The sequence below is a fragment of the Pelmatolapia mariae genome, linkage group LG15 (assembly GCF_036321145.2).
Source record: "Pelmatolapia mariae isolate MD_Pm_ZW linkage group LG15, Pm_UMD_F_2, whole genome shotgun sequence".
NCBI lineage: Eukaryota > Metazoa > Chordata > Actinopteri > Cichliformes > Cichlidae > Pelmatolapia > Pelmatolapia mariae.
In genome coordinates, this window is record NC_086240.1 from 26,325,075 (window position 1) to 26,347,119 (window position 22,045).

The 22,045-nt window shown below is 44.0% G+C and overlaps 1 protein-coding gene across 5 annotated transcripts in view; it reads left to right on the forward strand.

Annotated features, from left to right (window-relative positions):
• The window catches only part of LOC134642647 (unconventional myosin-VI), a 147,583-nt gene that overhangs the window by 85,689 nt on the left and 39,849 nt on the right, over positions 1-22,045 (forward strand). For all 5 annotated transcript variants that reach the window (XM_063494532.1, XM_063494534.1, XM_063494535.1 and 2 more), the window contains exons 19-26: positions 2,421-2,459; positions 2,690-2,783; positions 11,573-11,703; positions 11,807-11,884; positions 13,054-13,183; positions 16,194-16,284; positions 17,291-17,441; positions 19,363-19,571. In XM_063494532.1, coding sequence (XP_063350602.1) covers positions 2,421-2,459; positions 2,690-2,783; positions 11,573-11,703; positions 11,807-11,884; positions 13,054-13,183; positions 16,194-16,284; positions 17,291-17,441; positions 19,363-19,571 — 923 coding nt within the window. The remainder of the gene's footprint in view (positions 1-2,420; positions 2,460-2,689; positions 2,784-11,572; positions 11,704-11,806; positions 11,885-13,053; positions 13,184-16,193; positions 16,285-17,290; positions 17,442-19,362; positions 19,572-22,045) is intronic.

Genomic DNA, 22,045 nt, shown 5'->3' on the forward strand with positions numbered 1-22,045 from the left:
TTTAAACCTTTAAATGGAGTGGAGGCCGGCTGGCCGTGCATTCTTCTGCTTTTTGTTCCGCGCAGCTGCTTTTCGTCAGCACATGTAGGCTGCTGCAGATAAAAGGGAGTTATGTAAGCCGTAACACACTCGCATACGTCCTCACACGAGAAAATGGATGAGGCGAAGGCCAAGTCCATCATTTTATTAGAGCATCTTCAAGTATATGACTGTGTTAATTCCACAAGCAATTACAGTAAGCAGATGGATGGAAAGGCTTTCAAGCTGTCGTGCTTTTTTTAGCCTTACCTGTGCCGTGGCTTTAAGGGAGACATGGTGAGTTAGTTTTTTCATCACTGCAGTTTGTCATTACTTAATTATATCACCAAAACCTGCAAAACTGATGATTTTCCAATCAGCCTTAAACGTAATTTGCACAGCTGCTGCAGTGGCTTTTTAGAAAGTTTGACAAAATAATTTTTTAAGCACTTTTAATACAATGCTTCCGAAACTTAACCAGCAGGGTCCTAGAAAAAGGTGTTGGGTTTTAAATAATGAAGGGTCAAGAAACTATCCCTGCACTATCGCATCACCATCAGTCTGAAGAGTGGATACAAGGCGAGATGGGTCCATGCTTTCACTAAACTCTAACCCTACCTGTCCTCGTCATGTGTCCTCATCCGCATCACATGACCTTAAAAATGCTTAAAAATAAATATCTGGTGCTCTTCCTCAGCCCTGCACTGCTTCTCTGGTCAGGCTCACCAGCCTGCAGAGCTTCTTCTTCTGTAGTTATTGTGGTGCTCAGTTTGTGAAAGCGTGAGAAAAAAAATCGAGTTTTCAAGACAGCTTCCTGCTCGTATATGACAGTGTTTGCCACATCGGCCGAGGGTGTCATTGCGAGCCTGGATTGGCCGTTGTGTGTCCGCCAAACACATTAGTGGACAAACAAGGACATTGTTGTGGTGTTAATTGCCGTTAGCGGGCCGTCCTTTACAATCTGTCACTGTTTGCTTGGCTTCACTGTGCACTCATCTGTCTTCCATTATACCCCCTAATCAGTATACATCATTTACATTTGCATATGTTTACATTCACAGATGCTCCTCGTGTCCACAGTCACGTCAAGAAAAGCTACAAGAAGCTTTAATAATGCAAGCATTAGTGAGAAGTTTCCCCTCTCTGAATCCATTTCTGTGCTGGTTTGTAACTCTGACTGTTGTTTGGAACAAACAGGTAGAGACCTGATCAGAAACTGCACCCAGCAGCTTACTGGGTACAAATATGCCGATAATGTAGATTTACAAAGGTTTTGGTTCCGTATCAGAAGCGCTGCCTGCAGACAGGGCGGTCCTGCCGTCTCCCTGCGAATCTTCTTCTCTCTCCAATCACGATTTTACCTTGTATCTGCTCCTCTTCCTAGAAAAACAGAGAAAAGATGCCTCCCTGCCTAGCTTTGACTGTAAATGTCATTCTACCAATTCTACTTATTATCTAAGTTTGGGACATTCTCTTTGGACTCCGTAGGCCCAGAAAATATCCTCCTGACTTTTAACCAGCATGATGTGTAAGCATGTTTTGCAAAACCCTCAGAACTTCTACATGTCAATCACGATAATTCAATTCAGTCATAGCGCTGAATGAAGCTTCTGACCTTCATTACACGGAGTGCCAACTCTTTAATGCGCACAGCAATGTGTAAAAATCATAAAAAACAACTTTATTTAATCATTTTATCCCTAACAGCAGCAGCAGTCTGCAGATGGACAAATGTGCTGCTTTCAGGGATTTTGGGATGTTGTTTGCAGCCCAGTTAGCCAAATCTGATCTCCTCGGCACTCGTCTTTGTGTGGATGCACAGCTGCTAGCTTTCAGAGGAAGGTGCAGGTTCAGGCGGTACATCCCACCTAAACCAGCCAATTATGGACTGAAGGTCTGATGTGACTGTCACGCTAAAATTGTGCAACCTCCTATCCCACATGGTCATGTAACCCCTGAAATTTGAAGTAAAAGCACTTTGTGACGCTTTCTTTAGTCAATTATCAGAAAGCAGATCAACATCCACAGTAGCAGCGTGATACATCACATGATAGTGATGTTCACTGGAGAAACCAGACTTTGGCTTTAACAATGAAGTTTGTAGCAGGACTTGAACATGTTTATATTCCCTGAACATGTAACGTGGATCTCCTGTCCTCGTGAAGCTATGAGGGCTCAGAAATGCTGGAAAAATGATTTAAAAGGAGCAATTTTGAACCAACTCCTCGTGCATTCTTACGACCTGACTGGGAAAATATTGGGATGTGATGTGGAATAACCCGTACCCGGTTTTGCAGTCACATGATGGATGTCGGGCGATTGTGTGTCTGCCTGTCTCTTGAGGTTTTCTCAGTTTGTTTGAATAAAAGTGATGATGCGTCTCCCTCCTCTGTCTCCCGCAGACCCAGCTGAATATTCTCCTGGACAAGCTCCGCAGCACGGTCAGTGTTTGCTCCTCTTTTGTTTTCATGATTGATGTTGCAAGCCGTCCTGTCCGTACATCTCGCAGTCCCCACCTCCCCTGCCCCTCGGCGCCGTGCATCACATCCTGAGCCCGATATGATGAATGTCATGAATTTGTGATGCAGGTTGTGGATCATGCTGTTGGTGTAATAACTTGTTTCATCTTCTCCGCTCTGGTTTCTTTACCCCCCAACTCCTCCTCCTCCAGGGCTCCAGTTTTATTCGCTGCATTAAGCCGAACCTGAAGATGGTCAGTCACCAGTTTGAAGGAGCTCAGATCCTCTCCCAGCTGCAGTGCTCTGGTCAGTGTTTCCTGCACACTCTGATTTTAATGTTTGCACCTGGAAGGAAGTGAGGTCATTTCACTTCTAACATCACTTCCTGTCTATTCTGTCTTTTTGAAGAAGCAAAACATGTCAGGGCCTCGTGGTTCTAGCATTTGAACACTTTTACTAGACTTAACAGTCTCCTCAAGACACTTTGTATTGTAAGGCAAGACTCTACAATAATAGAAAGGAAACCCCAAGAATCAGATGACCTGTTATGAACAAGCACTTGGCAACAGCGGGGAGGAAAAACTCCCTTTTAACAGGAAGAAACCTCCGACAGATCCAGACTCGGGGAGGGGCGGGGCCATCTGCAGTGAGGGAGGAAGATGTGACAAAGACATGCTGTGGATGAGAGACAGAGATGAATAATAACTAATGAAGTGTAACTAAGGGAGGATTCAAGGTCACCTGATCCAGCCCTAACTATACGCTTTAGTCTTTAAGCCTAATCTTAAAAGTAGAGATAGTATCTGTCTCCTGAATCAAAACTGGAAGCTGGTTCCACAGAATAGGGGCCTGAAAACTGTGCAGTTCATAAATGGCAGCACATTATTACAATGGTTATGGTTTTTGGACAGTTTTCTTTCTTCACCAACAAAAACCTCACATTAGCTCTCTGTTAGTAAAAGTTAATGTTCTGGCACTGTTTGTGCGCCTGAGGGTTGAGATTTTCCCATAAACTGTGCCTCAAATAGCAGTGCGTAGGTCTGACGTCCAAAGACGGCTGATTGTTTACTTATAAAAAAAAAAAATCTGTCCTTCTGTCCATAGCTGTTGATAAGAAACAAACTTCTGTTTGACTATTTTATAATCTCCCCTTCAGCGCGTTTCACACATCTGTTATCAGTACATCCTGTTTGTCCTATTTAAATGACAAAAAACATGCAGCGCCTTTACAGGTGACACCGAGACTGCAAATAAGAACAAAATGTCACGAAATCTCCGAAAAACACGGAAAAATGTAACCAGAGAGAGAGAGGGTGAGACAAAAAGGAGGCAGTGACTCATCGTCATTTACAACAAACAAGGCTGTTTTTCAGACGAGTCTGCGGGAAAATAACAAGGGTTCAACGGTGTGAGAGCAAGGTTTGTGAATTATTTAAAAAACGAGTTTAAAAGTTGGACAGAAGGAAAACAAAGTGAGTTTAAAAAGTGACAAAACAGCTGAAGGTGAGCTTTCTGTCTTTATCTCCATAATAAAGCTCTCGCACTGTCTTGTGTTGTAAATCAAACGCACCCAAACCGCCCACTGTTGGGTCAGGATCAAGTAAAGGTGATACGCCTTTGGCCAGACTGTGATTAGGTTGTGATTAGGAGACCCTCATCTTGGAAGGATCACTGCATGATATTTGTCAGGTAACACACAGTTGCTAACCAAAATAATGTGATCATTTTTTCCATAATTTTGGCGTGGTGTGCTCTGAGAACACGATTTCAGGTAGAGCTTCGTTTCGGTTACACAGACCTGCAGATTTCATCAGTAATACAAGCAGGAGAGTGCATCAGGAAAACAAACCGTCTGAAATTCTTTAGAACCTCTGTTGATCTGATCGTCCCCACAAATGCCAGCTCACCTGTGGAAAAGCCACTCGTGGATGAAGCAGGTATGAGGCCTGTTCTTCCCTCTGTGCCTTTTACCGGACGTAGAGTCGAGCTGAGGTCGGTGCTCTTCCCGCTGTCACGTTGTCTTTTCTGCATGTTTTTATCCTCTGAGGCAGAAACTCCTCTCAGGCACAGTGCGCGGAACGCAACACTGCAGGGAGGCGTGCTGCCTTCAGGGCAAACTCGGGGACTACATGTCTCTCTCCTCACCATCCCGAAAGGTTCACAGCTCACAGAAACACAAAGCTTGGCAGCACATCTGCGAAAAACTCAGCTCGGCACATTTTAAAAGTCAGTTCAGGTTTTAGGATGTTAGAGGTGTCATTTTATTTGTATTTTTTCTTTTTTTAATAATAATAATAATTGGGACATTAACGGCATTTAATTTTAGATTTTAGAACAGAAAGCTTTTTGTTTCAGGTTTGATTTTATTCTGAAGGCTGACGCTTTGATTTTATTTTTTGATTTTATTTTGAAGCTTTGATCTGCTCCCATACTGTACATTAAACTCCAGCTCATGATTTACAGTCAGGAAGATTTTTCCTGAACTCTCTGACGCGACACTTTCTGATCCTGCACGAAGTGACAGAGGGGAGGTCCTGCAGGTCTGATTAATCCAAATCTGAAATCTGAAAAACATGAATCGCTCAGCCTGCAGACCAAAGACGTGAGGGACCATCCAGCTTATTTTCGACACTTAGTTCAAAATCTGCATCTCTGATGGTTTGGGGGGTGCAGATATTTATAGGCTGTTAGTAAAAAATGCGGAGATGCTACACACTTTAACATATCTCACTGCCATCAAATTAAAAAATGATGCCATTTTTCCTGAAGATGGCTGGTTAAAAAAAGAAAAAATGTGTGATGTGTTTTCTGTGAGTGATGCTGTTTTTTATTGCACATCTGTAAAGGGAATGGCTTCATTAATAACACACACAACAAAATGGGAGCTTCCAAATGAAAACGAGTGCAACAAAGTGCTTGTTTATGCCAATGATCTTGTTTTCCTAATTGTTGGAGCTCATCGCTCGTAGTTCAAATTAAACTGTGATTAATTGCCCAACACCCATTTAAAGCCACACAGTAAATCAACCTCCACGGCGGCACTGCGAGAAGAGAAATTGCGACAGATGTGTTTCGTTAAAAGATTTATATTTTTAAAAAAGGTGTTAAAAAGGATTTCAGGTTTTGAAATGTGTTTTTGATGCAGCTTTGATTTGATAACTCATGAAAAGTGCAAATAACAGAGGATTTACTAAAGCACGAGAACAAAAGTTGATTTTAAATTGATTCTTTTAATTACTTTTTCTTGCCTTTTTTTTTTTAAGTAAATGTAAATTGTAACCAGTCGGTATTTTAAGCATACCCAGATGGCCTGTATTTCCTGTGGTCCTGCTTGTTACTGTGGCCTTATTCTTAAACATTTTCTTTTTCCCTCTGTGAGATTCACCCCCATCTCTTCCCTGTCCTCGGCTTTGGAGGTAAAGAAGTGATGAGTTTAGATTTAATATCCTCAGAGATTCGGTTCATGCTCGCAGAGCTCAGATACCGCACCCCGCCGAGCTCTTTATCAGTTTTATTGTGCTGAGAATCGAAGTGTTGTTGGTCTGGAGTAGACGTGAGAGACCTCTGTGTACCAGCTCGACACAGTCAGGGCCCAAAATGGGAAGCTCAGCAACAGCCGGGGCAAAGAACCTCCGAAAATGAGATGTAGATTTAATCTGAGCCTGAGACGGGGCAGGGTTGTCTGACCCGAGCTGCCTTGAGCAGAAAGTACAGATAGACTTAGAGGGCTTAAGTAAATCAGTCCACGTTGAAGTTGTGAAACACCTGGCGAGTTAGATGCAGGACTTGATAACCACGTGTGGTGTTACAGCTGCTGGAGGGGAGGCTCACAGATTCAGGGTTTCTTTTCTTCTTCAAACAAAAGCGCGGATCAGCTTTTAATACCTTCATGCCCCCCCAAAAGGGCTCCAAGGTGAAAGCCCACACTTCTGAAAATTGCCTCCATGTAGCTGTGAAGGGTGATGTTTCAATTAAAGATGATATCAAATCCCCGAACAGGAAGCCGTGCAGCAATTACAGCTGAAAGCCCGATATGAGTTGTGTTCAGCTCGGGGCCAGCACTCAACAACTTTCAGCTTTATCTGAATACACAAGAGGGAACTTCTCTTATCACGGGGCAGCGGGCGGAGGAAGTCATTCAGCAGAAGAAAGTGCTTCGCGGTCGATGGGCTGAAGGTAATGATGGGGAAGATTTGAATTTGATCCTCGGGCTCCGGACGGTGTCTTGTGCTGCTGATTGTCACTCATCACCACAGCTTTATTAATCAATGAAAACTAATGAAAAAGCAGAGACATGAGCGTAGGCTAAACACAGTAGGAACCTAGGCAGTGTCTCTGTTGCTCTCGGTTAGTGATGCACCTCCAGGGTTCAAGTTAAAATAATCCTAAAATGTCTTATTTTGAAATTATATCAGTATCAAAGCTGGATATGCTCGCTGCTGTGCGAATGTCCTCACGCATGTTTTTTCTTTATTTTGGGACGAAGTAATGTAAGCAAAACCATAGACTGTAAACAAAAGATGGACACATCCAATAAAGCAGTATTGAAGCCGCGGCATCAGCAGTTTGGCTCCCGCCATTTTTCCGTTGGATGCTGAGATTAATAAAATACTGACATTACACCTACAGAAACTGAAGCACAGACTTTTTGCATGAGAAATATAAATATCAGTATGTACGATAGTGCAAACAGACACAAAGTGGCACACTGGTAATTCTAACAATAATGCTGTTGGCAAACACAATAACAGGGAATAAATTATAGAGGATTCCATAGTGCTAATCCTCCCATCTGGTTTGTCTTGAGTTTATAAAACTGTAACTACACATGCTCTTTTAGATGTTTTCGGGTAAAGTCTAATTCTAATAAAGTCTGCTCTTGAGTGTAACCAGTGGTTTGCACCTTGTTGTAAGCTCTTGAAAGTGATACTCCTTAGTTAGTTTTTCTCTAACCTCTTGTTTCTGAACCATGGAAATAATTCTGCGATCATGTGCGATCATGTCAGGTTTTAAGTAAGACTCTCATGTTTATAATCGGTTCTTTAGAAGAAAGAAGAGATTATTTCGACTGCCAGATGGATTCATAATGAATCCTAATGTGATATGATCTAAATCTATTATTAGTCAAATTCAGTGAAAAGATGTCCACATTGGTCACAGATTAAATTTTTTTTTGCATGGTTAGTCTGTACAATCCAGTCTGTAGAAACCAAAACTGTTTCTTTAACAGGATGGAAACGTGATATTTAATGCTGGAGAGTCTTTTTTTTTTTTAACAGTGATATCTGTGGGTTTGAACAGATGGGCGTAGCCATTTCAGAAGTGCCTTAAACCTGCATGACCAGCAGGGGGCGACTCCTGTGGTTAGAGAAATATAAATATCAGTATGTACGATAGTGCAAACAGACACAAAGTGGCACACTGGTAATTCTAACAATAATGCTGTTGGCAAACACAATAACAGGGAATAAATTATAGAGGATTCCATAGTGCTAATCCTCCCATCTGGTAAAGAACAGATGGATGGAGTATGATATCAGAGTGCTGATGTGCATGTACAGATTTTTAAAGTGTTTTAACTGGTTGAACAAAGAGGAGTCATACAGTCTAACAGCCACAGCTGGAAAGGATCTCCTGCCGTGCTCAGTCCTGCAGCACTGAGCCTTTCACTGCTGCGGTGACCAATCGGTGAGGCGCGCACGGCCTGGATCGTCCACGATGCTGAGTATCTTCAGTGACCTCCTCTTAGACATCTCCACCAGTTCCTCTTCCAGAACTGACACCAGCCTTCCCGATCATTTTCTTGGCATCAGCTGTTTTCGCCCTACTGCTCAAGCACAACTCCACATAGAGGACAACACTCACCACCACATCGTGATAGAACATAGACAGTGTGCTCCTACAGCCGTCTGTCATTCTGCACGGTCCAGTGTGCTTTCTGTGTGAACCGTAAACCGAACGGTTCTTACGTAGCTTCTGTCAGAGATCGGTCTACCAACCTTCCAATTGGTAGGTTCATATATCTGAACTGCCTGAGCCACAGTGTTCATCATCCACCTCAAACATCTGTTCCCCTGAGGATGGCAGGGCAGAGGGGGAATAGCTAGTCTGTGCTTATTGGCTAACATCTTGTACAGCCATACACGAACCAGAAAGCGACATCGTGGTGGCTCTGAATATGTTTTATGTTCAGTGTGTCATAGCAAATACAACAAAGTCCTCTGGTGCATGCTTCAGTCTTATGCAGTTTGAACGCAGTGTTGTCATTTTATTTCTTTATTTTATCTTTTAGCCATATATTCTGCGTTTGTGCCGTCCTGTGATTTGAACTGTTAACTCATTTAACGTGGCTGTGAGAGTACTTTATGCTGAGGAGGGGGTTGACAAAATCAGTGGAAAACACTCGATGGAGGTCATGAGCTCCAAAGCAACTTAAGGACACTAACAAATACTGCAGAGAGGATGAATGAATGCCAATTAGCAGCATCTGTTTGACATGAAAGAGGCCTGAAAATGAGCCCTTTGATAGAAGCTTCCAGAGCAAAATGAGATGACTAACAATGCTTCAAAGATGGCAAATGATCTCCGTTTACAGGCGGTCTAAATAAACACATTAATGTAATGTGTCAGAGGGAAGTTGTGGCAGCACAAGCAGCAGACAGAAAGGGTTACAAAGCTGAATATGCAGTGTCTGATAAAGGATGCTAATTGGCATGCGCAGACTGTTTGGACCAAGCTCTTTAAGCAGCCTTTAGCTGCTTTGAATTTTTTCTATTTGGAAGTTCTATTAATGGGATCAGCCGAAGCTCACTTCCATTTTTGTGCCAGTATACCTGAGAGTATTTTGATTTTTACCCATACGTCTAACAACTGATTGCACAATCCAGTGTCTAAAAAAATAACAATGCCATCTGTTTTGTTTTTCTGGAAATTATATTGTTCCTGTTTTTCCTGACAGCTGCCGTCAGGTCCGTAAGTACTTGTACAATGACAGAGCTTTTGTAGCTTTGTCTCTGTACACCACCACAGGGGATTTCAAATCAAACATTCAAGATGTTTATGACTTAAGTGCAGACTTTCTGCAACTGTAATTCAAGGTGCTTAACAAAAGTACTGCATCATTTTTTTAGGAATTACAGAAGTTTTTATACAAGTCCTACATTTTCTCAAAACTAACTGGCTAGTCTGACATCATTTTAAATATAAGCACTGCTTTTAATACTTGGATAAAAATCTATTGCAGTCAGTGATTTCCTGAAGTCTAGAACCCGTAGACATCTTGAGATCCTCTGCAGGCCTGTTTCTGGGTCTCTGTTTTTGTTTAACACCTGCAAAGCTGCTCTGTTGGGTTCAGACTTGGGTTGCTTTTGCAGTTTGTTTGGGTCATTATTCATCTGTTTTGTGAAGCTCTGTCCGATCAGAGAGTACAGCCCTGAACACTTCACAGCTCATCCTGCTGCAGTCAGGATGAGCTGTGAGCAGAGCAGTCATTGATGAGCAGTCACCAATAAACTCCAGTGACCTGCTTTCCCCGGCAACCATTCATGCCCATGTTATAACATTACCTCCACCATGTTTGACAGATGTTCTTCAGCTCATCAGCTGTTTCGTTCTTTCTCCAGGCTTCTCTCTTCTCATCATTCTGGTACAAGTTTGTCTTGAGTTTATAAAACTGTAACTACACATGCTCTTTTAGATGTTTTCGGGTAAAGTCTAATTCTAATAAAGTCTGCTCTTGAGTGTAACCAGTGGTTTGCACCTTGTTGTAAGCTCTTGAAAGTGATACTCCTTAGTTAGTTTTTCTCTAACCTCTTGTTTCTGAACCATGGAAATAATTCTGCGATCATGTGCGATCATGTCAGGTTTTAAGTAAGACTCTCATGTTTATAATCGGTTCTTTAGAAGAAAGAAGAGATTATTTCGGCTGCCAGATGGATTCATAATGAATCCTAATGTGATATGATCTAAATCTATTATTAGTCAAATTCAGTGAAAAGATGTCCACATTGGTCACAGATTAAATTTTATTCATAACTGATGCTTTTTTTAAGAGTAGGTCTCTTTTAAATATGGTCGGATCGTCAGAGGTCATCCACATTCGAGCCCTGCGATGATGCGGCTCTGTCTATGAACTCGAGGACCTCCCCTCTGTCACTTCTATTTGCATCAAGCCTCGAGGTCAGCCAGGCTTCCTGGTGTCATTTATCTAATTTGGAAGATGGTCTTGGTCCTCGCTGTGCTCCTGTGTGTGCATAAAGAAGTAAAAATATTGTGTTTTTGTATCGTTGGAACTTCCTCTGTGTTCCAGTAACTTTCTATTTCTTTTTTAGCTGCAGCTAAAAAAAGGGGACCTGCTTAAGAGAATAATTGAGTGAATAATAACTGAGTGACATTAATCAGTTAAGTCCATGAATGCAGAAACAAAAATGAATGCAGCAAACAACAAAAATGTATAAACAAGACTTTGGGGGAATTAGAGATCAGCTGTACATGGATGCAAGTGAAGTCCAGACTTTATTGAGCCTGTATGTGATGGAGGAAATAAAAGGTTTCACTATGTCAGAAGGAAATATAAAACTCTTAAACTTCAACTTGCTCCGCACCATCCACCACACAGCAAAGAGAGTGAAGAGGCTGCAATGGGATTACAGATACTGGCTCTTCATCACTTCAGAGCTGCTGTTAGAGGTGCTAGTGTAAACAGGAAGCTCCCCGGTGGGTTTCTATCTGCAGGTAGTCCTCAGAGCTGTTTGATGTGAAAGCAGGAGGCATAAAAACTGCAGAACTGGGCAGCTCATACTGTGGACTCATGCCTTTTCTCCTTGGTATCGAGTATTTGTGTAATTAATTTATCTTATATGTGTACAAGTGCAAACCTCGTGTCCAGTCTTTTCGTGTTCCAACAGCAGAAACGTCTTTTCAGACGTCCACTGAGATATTTGGTTTATGATTTACTGGTTTGGAGTAAAATGCTTAAAGCTCATGAGCTAACTCTGAGGGATTTTTTTTCATTGCCTTTCTTGGCTGTGCGGTTAGTGGATCTCTAACTTTTTTGTCTGGTAAAATCATATTTTCCTCTTTTTTTTTGTCTGTAGGTATGGTCTCGGTGCTGGACCTGATGCAGGGCGGTTTCCCCTCCCGAGCTCCATTCCACGAGCTCTACAACATGTACCAGAAGTACATGCCTCCCAAGCTCACCCGCCTCGACCCGCGGCTCTTCTGCAAGGTCAGCCCTCCGCCCCTCGGGATTGGCCCTGAGCTCTTGTGGTTATCATTTTAACAGAGCTATATCCCCATGTTTATCTCTGCCCTGCATATCTGTGTTGCAGGCTTTGTTCAAAGCTCTGGGGCTGAATGAAAATGACTACAAGTTCGGCCTGACCAGAGTGTTCTTCCGGCCTGGGAAGGTGAGGCTCTATTCCCTGCTCACTCTGGCTAATATAGGTTTTGTTCACCTAAAGAAAGACAATAGAGCCAAAGGAAAAGCGCATTAGTTTTCTTTTGCTGCCGAGGTGAGACTAGATGAGGTTTTCTAAAGAAGCGCCAGAGCCAGCAGATGGGTTTTTTATTTCTCCACCAGATGAATAATTAATCACATTTGGGTCAGACGCGTGGCTTCCAGGAGGGACTTATGAAAGTGCACACATTTGCAGCAGAGAGCCTTGAAGCGCTACATGCCGGACAAACTATAAGCCTGACAGTATAGCTGCAGGACAGGGGGATACATAAATACTTAAGTCTTCGCTGGCTGCTTTCTGAAGACGACACCACCCTCCAGTGTAGACACAACATCACATGGTCCCCGTGAATAACTGTTTGCACCTGCGAGCAGCCACCGACAGTTGTGGCTTCCAGTTTTAGCAAATGTTAGGTGGCAGAAAAGTAAGTTTTATATGTCAAAGCTTGAAGCACAGCCTTGGTAATCTTTGCACATCTCAGAGGCAGTGTAGCTCCTAATGTGATGGTGTGAAGCTTCAGACGTCTGAAACCCGGAGGCGGGTGGGGGTTTGGCAGGGCTGCGTGTCACTGCTGTTAGAAATCAAGATTTGGAAAACAAACAATAAGGACACACAGATGTTGAGCAGATAATGGAGGAAATTCAGCAGTTTCTTTCATCGTTCAGGGGCATTTGGAGGACACGATCACAACAAACGTCAGTTGCACAGTCGTAAAGAAGAGCTCCGAAAGCCTTATAAATCCAGAGCAGTTAAGGTTAGAGAGCATTAAAGCGTGGGAGATATCCTTGACTTCTAAAACATTCATGAATGGAGCAGAGAAAACTCGAGCTAGAATAAACGTACACCTCCGGTCTTCTGGCTGCTCTTTAGTGAGATACAAAACACACTAACAGAAAAATAAACCTGCTTTTAAGACTGAAGGACAAGGGTTCAAGGCTATGATGATGATGATGATGTGTTATTTGTTTGGGATTATTTTCAGCGGAGGAATAAGCCTAGTATTTGATAAAGAAGAGGCACACTGCCCAGTAAAATGGCTAAAAGAACAAACGAGGTTTATCCGGGTAAAAATCAAAGACAATCACTGCTCTGATCACGTGTTTCTTGTCTCTGTCCAGTTTGCAGAATTTGACCAGATCATGAAGTCGGACCCGGACCATCTGGCCGAGCTGGTGAAGAAGGTCAACAAGTGGCTCATCCACAGCCGCTGGAAGAAGGTCCAGTGGTGCGCTCTGTCCGTCATCAAACGTACGCAACGTCTGCTCTTACATCACGATCATGAGCTTTAACATGACGATGATCTAACAGTGTTTGAAAATGTGCGTCCATTTAAGATTCTGAAATGTTAGAAAAGCATCTTCAGTATGAATAACTGGCTTTATGTTCTCTCAGTTGGTGTCTCAGTGGTCATACTGTAGCTGATGGAAATGAATAAATAGGCTCACTGAGGTTCTATTGTAACCACCACAAAATCACATGTGATTTTTTTAACTATACATAGAAGCTCCTTTGTTCACAGCAGGTTGCTTTGCTCGTTTGACTTGTTAGGTTTTTACATCGGGTGCCCTCCTGATGCAACGTTCCTCCTCCCGGGATCAAACCAGGGACCTTTATCTTGCTGAGGCATAGAATTTCATATTAAGGTTTTGCATGTCTTTGCACGTGAGCACTGCCCACGTGACGTTAACTTGACAGTCATGGTGATAATTTAGGATCCAGTCACACACTCCTACAGACAAGTCTGCAACCGTCGGCAACCACCTGTCGCTAGGAAGAACGGGCAGATGTAGTCTGAATGTCAATGGACTTCAAACACTCTGCAGCTGTTCTCCAAGCTGTAGTGCAGCTGGAAGTGGAGAAGATTCCCCTTCAAACTTAAGGTTGTGCCTGCTGAAGCCAACATGTGGAAGTGAAAACTTCCAGTAGTTGGCGAGTATTTGCAGACAGACAGGAAAAACTACAGGTAACCATGGCAACATGGTAGAAACCAAAGAAAGCACCTTCTTTGCAACCGATTGCACCAGATGAGAGAGAGAAACCTCCAGGAACCACCGCCAGCCAATCAGGGGGTTGTTTTCACCTTCAGTGTGGCAGGAAACTCTTGAGCATGGCGTCACCTGACAAATTGACACAGTGATGTAACTCAGAGCTTCACGAGTCGTGAGTCCAGTCAGAACGGAGGTGGCCACCGTCACCCACTGCTTCATGAAGTCCCATTTTAAAGCTTCCTGTCTGCATTTGGGACATTGTCATCTTGTTTGCTGAGCACTCACATTGACCACCTCTGTGAGTGTATGCAGAATACTTATCTGCAGTAGAGGCACCTGTTGATCTGTCATCAGAATCCTTCAGGGTTTTTTTTTTTTTCCATTGAGTAAAAAGAACAATTTTTGTTGCTTAAAGGCGTTTAGGAGACCTTCAGGGGCAGCAGCAGGTCAGGTTTGTGCAGATTTGCGTCATTCTCGTATAAATCTTGCTCATTTAGCTCGCAGTGTAGTGCAGGCAGATGTGTTTGGAGCCCCGTCACGCAAACAGGAGGTGCACGGAGCAGGGAAAACAAACCACTGGCTGTTTATGTGCAGCAGAGGCTGCTGTGATAATGTGGGGTTGAGCTCTTGGAGGAGCGGTCCGTCTGTCTGCTGGTTTTTATCACTGCAGCGTCGGTCACTGCCTCTCTGTCTGTGTCCGCCTCCATTTATCCTGCTCTTCTCCGTTTTTGGGTTTCTCTCTCTCTCCTTCTCCATATCGATCGAGCTTTATTTGCAAAAACTACCCAAGCACATCACCCATCCCATTAAAAATGGATCCAGGAGGCGTGAGGATGTTTCAGCCGTAACTGTTAGACAATACTTTGACTCGTGGGCTGCAGGAGCGCCCGGTGTCCTCTGCTCTCTAAATGCAAAGTCATTAATTCATCATCCTGTTATTGACGGTGTAGAAGTTACATATTCTGAGGTCATAACAAGATGAAACGAATTTGGCAGCGAGCAGAGATGTTATCGATCTCTGTCTCTATTTATCTTTCACACTTCATCTCCTCGGGCCTCCCTCGTAACCCCTCCTCTCGCTCTCTCTCGCTTTAATTTTCTCACTTCAATTCAATCCAAACTTCCTTCATTGGGAGGACGGAGAAAAGCGCCGGTGCTGTCACAGACTTGGAGACGGGTGGGTCTGAATCACAAATGATGTTGCTCTGTGAAGAAATCGTGAATTTCTGCAAACAACAGAAGGTAAACTGCATCAGAGAGCAGCTCGCCTCAATTTAAATCGCTCTGTAGGAATTCAGCGGAACGTTTCTTATCAGGACAAAGTCTGTAAACTTATTATGATTTTTCTATTATTTACTCCTGAACTATGGGGCAGAAAAGAAAGCTTCCTGCTGGTTTTGACCAGACCTGTACCTCGCATAGTCTGGACCTAGCTTCTGGATCTGCGTCTCCAGGAGGATGACCTTCAGCTCTGCTGATCTGAGGCCTCGGTCTCACGTTTCAGGTCTTTTGGATAAAAAAGCTGATGTTTTATACCCAAATAGATAAGAAATTCATGTGTGCTTTAGGGAAGGCTTACCTTGTGGTGCATGTCAGGTCCTGTCTGCTTTCATAACACCAAGACGGGGACAGCAAAAGCTCAAAGTTCTATAGTGAAACTTTACTACAATAGATTCAGTTCAGTGTTATTTATATAGCCCTAAATTACAGCAAGGTGCTTTATAGTGTCAGGTCAAGACAATAATACAGAGAAAACCTCAAGAATCAGTCCCTATGAGCAAGCACTTGGTGACAGTGGCACAGAAAAACTTCCTTTTGACAGGAAGAAACCTCAAACAGACCCGGGCTCAGGGTGGTTCTGCACATTTTTCTAACAGGAGGAAACGCAAATCACTTCAGAGTTTCATCGTCCGGTGCAGAAATCTGCCAGATCAAACATGAGGAGATACCTGCTGTGAGACTTATTGGGAATAAGAGCACAAAGCCCATAAATCACTGTGTATGAGTCCAGTGTTGTGAAGTCGTGACTAATAGGTTGTTAGCCAATGAGGTAATGACTGAATAAACCAACCGCACATTGGGATTCTGAATGGAAACTGTGGGTCTGCTGCGTTGAGGTCTTTTCTGTCTCAAACATGGAACCCTGGTTTCCTACAGGACGCTGAAGTCGGGTTGTTTTGGTCTCGTGGTGCAGACTGTGACCTCGCTGCTTTCAGCTCTGAGGTTAAAGTTCCCATCTCGTTCTGCTTCTTTTCTTCTGTTTGTCACAGTGAAGAACAAGATCCTGTATCGAACCAGCGCCTGCATCCAGATGCAGAAGACGGTCCGGATGTGGCTCTGCAGAAAGAAACACAAACCACGGTGGGTTTCCTTCTTTCTTTCCTTTGTTCCTCACTCCTCCTTTTCTTTCCTTATCTTCGTCCTTCTCTCTCCTCCCATTTTAATCCATTTATTCTTCTTAATCCCTCGGCTCCTCTCTCTCCTGCTCACGAAGTTTACCCCCCCTCCTCTTGTCTTCTCCATCTCTACCTCTTCCCTTGTTTTCTTCATCTCCGTCTTCCTCTTTATGCTTACACACCCCTCATGCTCACCTGTTGCTCCTCATGCTTTCTCTTCGCTATCGGCCTCTTTCACGTCCACGGTGTCGCGTTTCCCTCGGAGACGGCTGCTCTTTGATGCTTCAGCTCTGCTTATTACCACCAATCTCTCGCCGATAAACAACCTGCCGCTCCACGCTGCGTCCCTCGCTGCAGGATGTGCTGGAGTGTGTGATTACAGAAGCCGGGTGGGGGTGCGCTGATGACCGGCGGGAAGAGTTTGGGCACAAATTGAGATTGAGTGAAGCAACATGACAAGGTGACAAGCATGAAATGAGCATCGTCAAAGCGGAGGTGGCACAAAGTCCACGTTTGGCACGTCATAAATATGGTTTCGGTCACGCGCGTGAAGCCCAGGCATCCAAGTCCTGAACAAGACTTTACACACCTGCATCCACGAATCATGTTGCACACACCTGATTAAAATATCGAGTAAAGTGGTGACACATGTGATTTTCCACCAAAAACCTCTCTTGAGTAAAAAGATGCAGTTTAAGTGTGATTAAAATGAAGAGCTGATCAGATGCAGGCGAGTGTGAGCGTTAAACAGCACGTCATCAGAGAAACTAATCAAGTGTTGAAGCCCAAACTGTGATTGAGATTATTCTGCGAGTAATTAGCGAGCTCTGCAGCAGAGCTGACGGCGCTTTGCTGACTGCCAGGTGACGAGATTACCAGCGTTTAACGGCTGCCCGCTGTTAACGAGCCCCCCATTGGCGCTCTCTCCCTCCGATGCTTTTCATTACTGAGGCCTTTTGTCTGTGTGGCAGGATCGACGGGTTAGTCAAAGTGCGTAACCTGAAGAAGAGGATGGACCGCTTCAACGAGGTGGTGGGCGGGCTCAAGGAGGGCAAGCAGGAGATGAGCAAACAGGTCCGGGAGCTGGACGCCGCCATCGACACCCTGATAGTCAAAATCAAGGTGGGTGTGGTGCATAGTTTGACCGCGCACTGAAAAAGTGCCATGTTTATGAGAAATGAAATGAGATGTATACAACATTTATGAGAAAAAAGTTTGCAAATTTGGAACAAAAATTATGGAAATGTACAAAAAATTTTTTATTTTTTTTAGACAAATGCTTGTAAATTTATTTTAAAAAGAGTCTTTGATTGAATGATTGAATGTGATTTGAGGAATTTTGTCTGATTATCTCGTTGATTCACAGGCACCTCTAAAGCGACCCTCTCACTGTCATAATGGTATTTCCTGTTAAACTGTGTGTCTGACTGTAACGTCACCTCTTCTTCTAAGATAATCTTACCCGTGGATGTCATAAATCCTGAACGTGCCGCTGTGGATTATTTTTTTTTTGTTTGTTTAATTTCCATAATTTAGCACACCGTAGCTTCCCTGTCACTTTTCTTCCTGGAGGGAAGTGGTGGAGGCGTGAGGCTGACAGGTGTTCACCGCGATACGTGTCGAGATAAGAGGGACAAACGCCGGCGGAGGAAGTCTGACTGAAAGGCTCCCGTCACTTCAGACTCCGCCCCGCAGCTTTGTTGTGGAGTGACTGCCAGTTGGAGGAAAAAGGGGTGCAGTGACAGCCAATGTTCCCTCTAATTTTTCATGTGTCTGAGCGAACACACAAACTCCCTGAGCGGTCCCTTGGACCACTGTGAGCAACAGTAGACGGGAGCAGCCAGTCACTTACTGACTAACACTGCAAAACAGAATTGTTAAAGTATTAATTTTTATTTCAATTCAGATAGATTTTTTTTTTGTGCGCAACACAGATTTTCTGTGCGCAGAGACCAGCAGTGCGCAATTGCGCATGCGCGCAGCTTAGAGGGAACATTGGTGACAGCAGATGCACATGAATATTCATCATCCTGGTTTACACGACCGCCCCGCCCCGTGTTTGTCTGTCAAATGTCAGATCGTGCCCCGATGACAACTGAACACGGCGTGACGGTGAACCGTGAGAATACCGACGCTTCCAAGGGAGTTTTTGTATCCCTGGCAGAGACTTAAAGGCAGGCTTCTTCACTCTGTGATCACAGATATCAGATGTGGCCTACACGACCACCGCCTCAGCACAGAAACATAAACGTGTGTGACACGCTGCAGCTTGGCCACAACTCAATAACAGCATTTAAGATATTTATAATACTAGACTGAATGAGCTGGGGTAAAATTCAGCGGAAATAAATCAAAGTTTGGGAGTTTAATGTCGTATGTTTACACGAAAAAATAGATATTTACAGCAAGAAGATGGGAAAGTTGCCAAAAAAATAAAATAAAAGTGGCAAATTGAGTGAAAAATCTGGATATTTATGAGAAAATACTGGAAAATTAAATAGGAAAAATGTTTGTCATTCAAGTGAGTGATAAAATAATAATAAGCCGAAGATCAGGAAAAGAAATGTATAAACAGACTCCAGTTTAGTATTTAGCAGGACTGACACCAGGACACCTGTGGAGTTTGGTTTGTCCTTCCTGGGCTGCTCATTATTAGCTATCAAAGACTCCATTAAGAATATAGGTTTTAATTATTCATGCTTTTGTAGCTCCAGGACGCAGGGCCAGGGGTCTAAGCCCACCTACTCAGCGTGTCCTGGTCTGCCCGGGCCTCCTTCCAGCTGGATATACATGAAACGTCCAGGTGGCATCAACCGAGCTCCTCGCCCTGTCTCTAAGGCTTCCTTCGGAGGAAGCTCGGTCACTATTCGTATCTCGTGGCTGGAGATGAGGGTGGAGGGTGGATCATAACCGCTTTCTCGCATTTCACATGCGTGATGCAGTGAAACAGATCAGCCTGCACAGATTCTCCATCCAGCGCTTTGAATCCGCACAGTCCAGATATCAGGATCTGTAAGTGCAACCTTGTTTTTGTGCCTTGCAGACCACCATGATGGGCCGCATCGACATCGACCATGAGTACAGGGGCCTGGTGACCCGGTCGGAGAAGCTGCTGACCGAGATGCAGAAGAAGAAGAAGGAGGAGGAGGAGCGCGAGCGGCTGCGACGCATCCAGGAGGAGATGGAGAGAGAGCGGAAGCGAAGGGAGGAGGAGGAGCAGCGCCGCAAGCAGGAGGAGGAGGATAGACGGCTGTAAGTGCGACGGGAGGGGGGGGTGTTTAAAGTTGGAGTACTCAAATGTTTCTGGCCTCTTCACTGAAATACTTTTGTTTTGTTGTCGCAGCCAAAAATGGAGAGGCACTCGTAGAAGTGACAAACACATTCAGGCGGCTCAGCACAGATTTACAGCAGTGTTTACCACAGCAGTGCATGTGTGTATATCTGTGTATGCGTGCGTGCGTGTGTTTATCTGTGTGTGTGCATGCGTGTGTATGTATATGTGTGAGTGTTATTCCTGTCCATAAATGCAGCAGGTCATTAAAAGGATTTAAGAGATGATGCCTTCAGGATGAAGTGTTTGTTGGAAGTTTTTACTGTCCGGGGTGCGTTGCCATGTAACCTGTAATACCTGAGGATTTAAAAATGGCAAAAGCTAAATTTACATGTTTATATCGATTGGCTTCATGTTGGTTTCAGGTTTCAAGAGCCTTTTGTGTCCAGCTGGAGTTGTTTTAGTTTCCTGCTGTGTCCGACTCTCTTTTTTAGCTCCGTTTTTGTTCTCCACCACCTTCTGTGAACGATGTAGGGTTTTTTTAGCTTCACTTCAACACCACAGCTCTGCAGAATTAGTCTCAGGTTTCTGAGAGCTTGTCTTATAAAACACGCCAACTCCTCCTACACCATCAAACAACATTGGCACACAGGTGCATCTCAGGCCCCTGTATCAGATGTTATCATGCCATCACATTGCTTAGCAACCACCAAGCAATGTGCTAAAGTGACCCACTTGTAGAGTTTGTGCATCTCCTGAAAACCATGGTCTGACAAACACACACACAGGTTATTAATGCTGCCTAGCAACCACCTAACAATGCACTAAAACACAGACCTAGCAATCCCGTAGAATACACGTGCACTCGTCCGACAACATTTCAAAGCGCAGCGCTGACAGTTTTGGCATCATTTGACAATAAGTGGGAAAGTCCACACAGGAAGTAAGATTCGGTCTTCCTGTGTGTGATGCGCCTGGTGGGTGGGGCTTTAGAAGATCTGCTTAGATTCAGCAACATCTCTTGTCTGCATCCTCCAACCAGGATGCAGACATGCCGACCTCGGCTCATGCACCAGTCTCTTTCATCCGCAATATAAAAGCACACCACACACACAAGCACACCTTAGCTTAAAGCACAGAGCATAAAATTGAAATCAAGAAATAAAATCAGTATAAATATGATTGAATACGAGTAGTTAATAAATCGGAGGTGTTTCCGTGCAGCGTCTCAGTGATCCAGGTCGAAGGCAGATGGACTTCTTTTAGCTTTCTGAAGATGTTTCACCCCTCAGCTGAGAGCCTTCTTCAGCTCTGAAAGCTCCAGTTTTCTTTCAGCTCAAGCACTTTGGACCATATCACAAGGCGAGGGTCGGTTGCTTCCATTATACTGAAGTGAAGGCAGACACATCTACCTCTGAAATCTCCAAAACTTGAACCAAAAGGAAAAAGGCAGCTAAAACTTCACGTTACATGGGAGGAATACAAAAAATGAACTTCATATTATACAGTTATCTTTAAACATCAGCCAGGCTTTAACAGCTCCACCTGAATATCACACGTCCTTTAGTAAAGAAACTACAAGCTCTGTTTTATCTGCTTAACGTGCACAAATACCAGCCGTCCTCCTTAAAAAGTTCATTCAAAGTTCAACAGCCCAGCCTCAGCACTAAACCTGCCTTCAGGGGCTCTGGCTATGCAGGTAACCTCAGACTGCTGTCCAACCAGAGCTGTTACAGCCCTCCTCAGAGCGTCATATTTGTAAGGCTGAGAAAACCATCCAGGAGTGATGACGCGCCGCCTCCCGCGCTCCGTTTTCACTCTTTATCCTTTTCCTCGGGTCTTTTTGATGTTTAAGAGACTGCTGAGGATTTGAATCCATCACACGCCGCAATCGCTTACACGGAAAATTTCATTTCCCGCCTAGATTGTGGCATTCGTATTCCTCACATGGGTTTGTCCCCCACATTGCTGTTTGCAGCGGGATGGAAGGTCTTTTAGGAGGACTGATGGGGGCCATTGTGTTCGTCACAAACCACTAGCTGCTAATATAAGACATTAGAGACGACAGCCTGAATTTTATGGCCCTCTTCCCTTCACTTTATTCTCCTCCTCTGGCGAGTTATGAACCCCCAGGATTCACCTGAAGGTCACAGACTGAAGGTCATGAGAGCATATCTCGTGCAGCCTTAATCCTTGTATTATCTGTAAGAACGCACTAAAGCCTGCCAGCTAATGAGAAACCAGAAACTTCTGTCTTGACGACAACAAGGAGCCCCGTGTTCTGTCATCTTTTTCCACACAAAGATGACGTTTCTATTTACGGCGGCCCGCAGCATGTGCAGCAGCACAATAACCTTCAGGTCCTGCATGACCGGCGAGGACAAGCTGGAGGTAGTAAAGAGGCCAAAAGTCAGAGCTTCGGTGGTCTGATAGTTTTCCAGTGAGCGCACAACAG